This window comes from Rhincodon typus, chromosome 19 (assembly GCF_021869965.1).
Source record: "Rhincodon typus isolate 14 chromosome 19, sRhiTyp1.1, whole genome shotgun sequence".
In the NCBI taxonomy this organism is placed as follows: Eukaryota; Metazoa; Chordata; class Chondrichthyes; order Orectolobiformes; family Rhincodontidae; genus Rhincodon; species Rhincodon typus.
In genome coordinates this window covers 43,957,370-43,964,609 of record NC_063350.1, presented here as the reverse complement: position 1 = coordinate 43,964,609, position 7,240 = coordinate 43,957,370, and the positions used below count along the sequence as shown (strand labels likewise).

Genomic DNA, 7,240 nt, shown 5'->3' with positions numbered 1-7,240 from the left:
CCATTGTTACAGCCAGTGTGTGACTTAAGTTAGTCTAGTGGACATCCCATCCTTGTCCTACGTGCATGCAAATTAAACAAACAATCTGCTGTAAAGATAACTAAAATACTACTGAATTAGTGACTCTTATGTTACTGAGATTAAGAATTCTTGAAGTTTGAATTCACTATTCCATAAAAGCCTATTGCTAGAGATCAGAATGATGTATTTTAAAAAAAAACTAACTTCTACATTTTTTTGATATCAAACACTAAACATTCAATTGGGGAGAACAGTACCATGGTTCCTGGCTTGACTGACAAATCAATGATATTGTGGTTGTTTTTTGTCTTATGGCCTTACCAGATTCAAGAAAAATATTCCAAGCATGACACCTGTTTCTCAAATTGAATAAATTGTTTTAAGATTATCTGTGGGATAACAGCAGTCTTAAAGATCTATTCCATTTTTATTCCATGGATAGCTTTGTCACTGCATCAGAAATATGACAAATCTACATCAATTCAAATGTGTTGTGTAGGGGGCCCACTAAAGGATGGGATGTCTTCAACTAGAACTTATTGTTCCTAATGTACAGTGCAGACATTTTAGCTTGGGTACAATGAAGTTTGACCAATTTAGAAGTTATATTGTATGCCTCCATCCTGTTGAGTTTTTGCATGGATTAGAAGCTGCTCCTGCTGAACTTATCACTATGCTGGTGACTTGCTTGGGTGACAAACAGTTCATCTTTCAAACCCTTTTGTTCAGAGTTTAGCTCCACAATACATTTCTTTAATGGAAAGACTGGGGATCTACATACTGTATACATCCATATCCAAGATAAATATATCTGCTTAATTCACAATCCTTTGACTGTGGATAAAGCTTTAATAGGATTGCAGGAGAAGGAAGAAAAGTAAGGAACTACCACTTTTTAAACAATTCTTTTATTAAATAACTTAAAACCAGCCTCTTGTTTCCAAGTTTCTACAATCTAGTTCATTCTCAATATAAACATTGACTGTACAATGGATGATTCATTTGCAAATTTCAAATAGTCATGGTTTGAAAATAAAATTAAGGCATGTAACAATTAAGTTTGATCTCAACCAATCTAAACAAAGCACTACATTATTCAACTTCCACTGGCAAATTAACTTGGTTTTTTAAAAAAAAACCAGTTACTGGAGTAGGAAAAAAAAAGATGTTAAAGCTCATCTGGTTAAATTTAATTGTTTGCCCATTTGCCTTAGTATTTAGCATACAAACTATTTACAGGTTAGCTATAGCTCAGTTCTGAAGGGTCTGGATACTTTTAAATGCATAGTTTTTTAAAAAACTTTGGTTCTACAAGGTATGTTTTCATGGTAGAACCAATGATATTCACAGTAGAGGTTACATTGTCAACATATGGCTTTAGGCCTAGCATGGTAAGGTTTTAAACTGTCCGTCACTTGTTCTAAATGCTTTATTCTGCAACAGTTTTAGTTTAATGCTGGTGAAGATTTGTTTATGCATCGTTACAGCAAGTGGCAAAATGAACTTATGCACTAGTAAAAGTCTTTGTTGGCATTTACTGTAGAATTTTCCTAAATGTTATGAACTTAAGCATGGGAGGATAAACCAAATAACCAACAATACTATTGTAAGTCAGTCCAAGAATTAAAGGTTTGCATGCAGTGAGCACCTGCAGTATTTGGTATTGGATTCTGGCAGAGTTTTTTTTTCTAGCTTTGGATCTGAAATCCTAAAGTGTGCATCTTTGATAAAATTGACAATAGCAATATAAAAATGTAAGCGGAGACCAGCTTCCACTGCCGTTCCCCCATTTGTGAAAGAATGCCACTTGAATGTATGCATTAGTAATGGAGTGAAGAGGAGAAATTTTACCAGATATTTGGTGAATAACCTACTGTTGGACTTTCCAATGTTCAGTACCCAGGATGGAGATATGTTAGAACCAACATGTACAAATCTTTTAAAAGAACCAGTCAGCAGAGTTTGCAAAGTCTGGTTTGAAAACAAATCTGGCTCTTGATTTGACTAAGATAGCGTTAAAAATTGAAATTGAGTGCATTCAAGTCTGGTTTGTGATTTATTTCCCAGTTTCAGGCTTTGGAACACTTGCCATTTAATGGAAACTTCTGAAGTTTCACTCAATGCCAAAATAAAATTCCAAATAAATCTCAGGAATATTACCACCTACCCATTTGAGCTTCGAGTCCTTAGTCATCACTTTTGTGTTTTCATATTAAACCTGGCAGAAGTTATGCAATTTTGCATTTTATCTACAACTGTTTTCCAATTTGAATTGTCTTCATGTTGGAGATGACTAAAACCTCAAGTACACAATGGGCTAACTAAAACTGCAGTTTTCCATCCTGCATTTCCCTACACGTTGAAGGCTGAAGGTCCAGTGTAGCTCAATGAAAATGTAACCAAGTAGAATAACCCTGAATCAAAACAATAAAGATGCACTGGGTCAGGAAAGCTAATTTTTTCAACAGCAAATTTTCTTTTGTCTACTAGTGAAGCTGTTTAGAAAGGAGCTTAGCACAGCTATTGTGGTTACATTAACAGAAGTAGGGGAGGGGGAAACATCAATATTTAAACTAAGTGGTAATTAGAATTGTCATTTTGCTAGCACACTGATCAAGTAATTTGGAGTCTGGATACTTTAAATGAAAATATCCCTCTAATCAAGCAGTGAAAATTAAATTCCAGTCTGGGGTCCTGTTGAATGAACCAGTATTTGAAAAAGGCAAAGTGTCAAACACATTCCAAGTATTTGTTTCAGTAATTATGAATCAAAGACAAGGCAGCAAGGTATTTAAGTTTCCCTTGGTCCCAATTCACCCTCATTGGAATAACATGTAAAATTATTGCTTATTGATTTTGTAATTTCACTTCCTCAGTGTTAATGAATGTGGTTGGTGCTACTGTTGCAGTTTTCAATTTTAAATTCTTTAACATTTCTGCTAGTTTAAACTGGATTCTCAAAACACTGGGTTTGGAAGATTACACTGGCAGGTAGTACATATCAAGTGGAGAGAAAAATCAATTCATTTGTCAACATTTAGTCTGCAATATTTTTACTCTACTGTATTAATCCTGTTATTGGCTGTAATAATTGAGCTAATATCAAATGTTTTGTTGCAGCTATCACTAATGAGTACAATACCAACAGAAGTGCCAAGATTGTTGAAAGTCGTCACCCCAGCAGACAGTTAATCTGCATGATGTTACTGTATAGGATTTTCAGAAGTGATCCCCTCATTTCTTAAATTAAAATTTGAAATATCATTAAAGGATTTTCATATTGGGGATAAACAGCTTGTTCACTCAACTATTTCTCCCTGCCAGTTTCCTATGTGTGCACACAACCAACTAAAATTGTTAGGTAACTTGTCCGGCCATTTTAAAGTCCAAATTTGTTGCTCTGCCAGAGCAATGAATATACATGTAGCAATACCTTCTACACTACCACCATACGTCAAGCATTGCTTAGGGAAATACAACTTAATTAAGTTGCATATAATGGGAAGCTTTGCACTTAAGTGAATTGAAAAAAGCTCAACTGACAATCATGATGTAATGCAGATTTAAATTGCTGTGAAATTAGCTGGAGTGAGTGTGTGTAAGTCAACTCAAGAATACCCCGTAGTATTCTTAACAGCATTACACAATAGCTTAGTCAAGTATCTGGTTTAAAGTTGTAACAGCACTTTTTTTTTTCCCCCTGTTGTTCCTCATTTTCCTTCTGTCATCAATTTGGCTGTATTCATTAAGTTTTAGATTGTCAGAACAGATTGATTACAATTGCCTCATGCAAATACATTTCCAATGGCTTTTGCCTTCCTGGCAACTGACACTTCAGCTACTGAAAGCTAGGCAACAGTTGCCTTTGTTTAAAATATCCTGCAGTGTTGATATTGAAGTTGAACAGAAGTGTCAAAGTTGAACAGCTAACAACAGCACAAGCTCATAGGTAACTATTGCCTAACAACTTAAGTACTGCATTTGTGGATTTTCAAAAAAGTAAAAACTGTCTAGGGGTCCTTACACCTACAATATTCAGATTCAAGTATTTCTTCATGGTTTAGAAGTAGATGCCTTAAAAAGCCCAATCTTACGAAAGTACCTTACTATAAATGGCACAGAAACTAAAGTAATGCTCATTCGTACTGGGGCGAAGACCTTATGAACAGCATATGCTAGTACAAAGGTACTGGTACCAGCTGCCATTCTGGACTGCACAACTGCTTCACTAAATCCCACCTTGTAAAGAAGTGCAGCCACATCCACACCACTGAAAAACAAAAAAAAAGCAAGGAATTAGTACATAATTCACTGAATTACATTAGGGTTAATTAGTCAATCCTAAAACTATTTTCATCACTTACCTCAACTGAAGGCCTTCAGTGTCCCTTAGGAACAGATTTAGTTAACAATGTACATGTCATAACTTGCATGACAAGCACTATCCTAACCAAGCTGAGTAAGTTATTAATATTGCACTAAGGAAGTAGACAAAATTTTAGTCTATTACCTCTACCTGTCCAGCAACAATTAGTGGATGTGAAAGCTGTTCCTGCAGGTTTTCATTTTTTCAGTCTTTTTGGTTTGGTATAACACTTTGATCCTTTTTATTTGTAAATCAAATCTAAAGCTGACAATGAAGGGAAAAATATTCTTGAAAACATTACATAATTAAAAGCAAAGCAGAGACAAAAAGTGGCAAAGTCTACAATCTTGGCACTTCTGTCTTTGCACCAACCAGCAGGAATAAAAGTATTAGTAGAGGAAAAAACTGCAGAGTAAAAGGTGGTAGGTCATTCACATAGCAAGAACTGCAGATGCTGGAGTCAGAGACAAGAATCAGAGTCAGAAAAGAAGGGTCCCAACTCAATGGCAACTTTCCTGCTCCTCTGATGCTGCCCTGGCCTGCGGTGTTCCTCCAGCTCCATACTGTGTTGTCACCAAGTAAAGGTGAAAGGATAAAGGAAGATGGGACAAAGGCTATCTGAAGAACAGTGGAAAATATACACTGAGGTTACAGCTGGCTGTTCCTTAAGGACAGTTGTACTTATGATATCAAATTTAATGAATAAAATCAAAGAACCTACCATCTCGTTTTTTAGAAGATTGGTGGTACAGTGGTAACAAGGGCTGGGTAAATACTTCAGGGCCACTGTTTAAGTCCCAAAGTAGAAGCTGATGAAATTTAAATTCAGGAAATAAATATGGAATAGAAACCTCATCTAAATGATTACTACGATTGTCATTGTTCTAAAAAATGATGATTTGCTAATTTCCTTTTTGTTATGGAAGGACATTCTTACCCAGCCCAATCTAAATGTTTTTCTGTTTTTATTGTTAACACTAGAGCTGCCATAGCAAATCACATAGTTTCATGCACAATTTATAACTGTAAAGCCAGGATTTATTGCCCATGACATTCACAGGCCATGAAAAAAAAATAACAACTAGGCTGGGGGGAAAAGAGGTTGATAATGCAACAAGCATTTATTTGTCCTAATAACCAAACTTTCTTAGTTTACCATCCCTGCATGCAGAGGAAAGCTTTACAGTAATTAAGGAACTGCAGTCCTGCTTTACCAATTTTTCTATGTAAAAAATTCTCTTAGAAGGTTGAGAGACCTTTCAATAAAAGAGGTATTCATAATCATAATGGGTATAATCATCATACTGTTGATGGAAAGGTCAAAAACCAAAAGGCATAGATTTGAGATGATTAGCAAATGGCGATTTGGTCCTGGGAGAACCTGGTCAGGATCTAGACTGTACTGCCTGTGGTGGAAGCTGAATTAATTCTGCCTCTCGAGAACTGGATCATTGGAAAATGACTGACTGCCATTAGCACCATATTTCAAAGCGAGAAGTGGCACAAGGTAAACTCTCCCTTCAAAAGGACTAGTGCAGATATGACAGATCTGATTACCTCTTAAAATGGAATGAACTAGTTGGAGAGATGAGGGCACATCTTCAGGGTCAAATGATGACCCTTTAGAACGGAGATGAGAAGGAATTTCTTCAGAAAGAGTGGTTAATCTAGGGGACTCCTTGCCGCAGACCACTGTGGAGGCCAAATCATTGAGTGTATTTAAGATAGAGGTAGATAGGTTCTTGATTAGTAAGGGGATCAAGGGTTACAGGGAGAAGACAGGAGAATGGGGCGGAGAAACATATCACCCATGAACAAATGCAGAGCAGACTCATAGGCCAAGTAGTCTGATATTGCTCCCATATCTTATGGTGGTAGTACATACTGAAATCAAGAAACCAAAAATATTTAATTTTGATTTAACGAAAATGAAGTATGTCTAGTTTAAGAAGCCATAGAAAATTAAAATGCTTAGTCATAAGTAAGCAGTCAGGTTGTTGATTTCAAGCTTTTGTCTGTGGCAGTTTCTTACTGAATATCACGCCACTTCTGATTATAGTACATCTTTTTATTTTCCCAACTTTATTTGCCAATCAAATATAATACAAAAATTAATCAAATATTTCCATGTTTCAGCCACCCAGTGTCAACATTGAAGAATTTCACATCAAACTAGTCAAATGTCTAACAACTCTAACAACTCTGCCCCTGCAAATGTTTCTGTGGTCCAACTTCAGCAGAACATCCCTCTTGTCTATTAGTGTGGTACTTACCATTTCCTACTCCATCTACCCCATGGTTCTAAAAAAAATACAAGCATAAATTTGTAACCAAGTGGTGTTTTGTTTTTTTTTTGTTCTCCCAATTTGAGAGGGAATAAAGGGAATGCAAATAAAATGTATCCAGTTGAAAAGATAAAAGATGAAAACTCGTTTGAGAAAGAAATGAGAATTATACCAGAACGCAAATTAAGCACAATGTTAATTTTTCACTGCCATATTCTGCATTATATGGCATAAACTTCTGAATACTGTCAGATTAATTATAAATTTGTAGACCATAGCAAATTGGCAAACTATTTACACCATAGGAACTGTCTGCAAATTAGTTTTGGATTATTTTTTGATAAAAACTTTTTTTTAAAACTTTTCTCCTGCTCCAGCATGTTGACAAAGGAATGACTGAATATTCTTACTGCTTTCAATTTTGGTGGTGACTTGCTTCAAGTACTTGTGCTTCTCAATTTCATAAATACTTCATGGTTTGTGCAACTCCTGGCAGTTGGTTCAGACCTGAACTACAGTATATGCTGACAAACAGGTTAGAAAGCCAACTATCCAGAAAATAAAACTT

General features: G+C 35.7%; 1 protein-coding gene across 1 annotated transcript in view; it reads right to left on the bottom strand.

Annotated features, from left to right (window-relative positions):
- Positions 1-910: 910 nt before the first annotated feature.
- fam210b (family with sequence similarity 210 member B) overlaps positions 911-7,240 on the bottom strand; it is a 180,579-nt gene continuing 174,249 nt past the window's right edge. Inside the window, exon 4 of the mRNA XM_048608586.1 lies at positions 911-4,291. Coding sequence (XP_048464543.1) covers positions 4,075-4,291 — 217 coding nt within the window. The 3' untranslated portion in view covers positions 911-4,074. The remainder of the gene's footprint in view (positions 4,292-7,240) is intronic.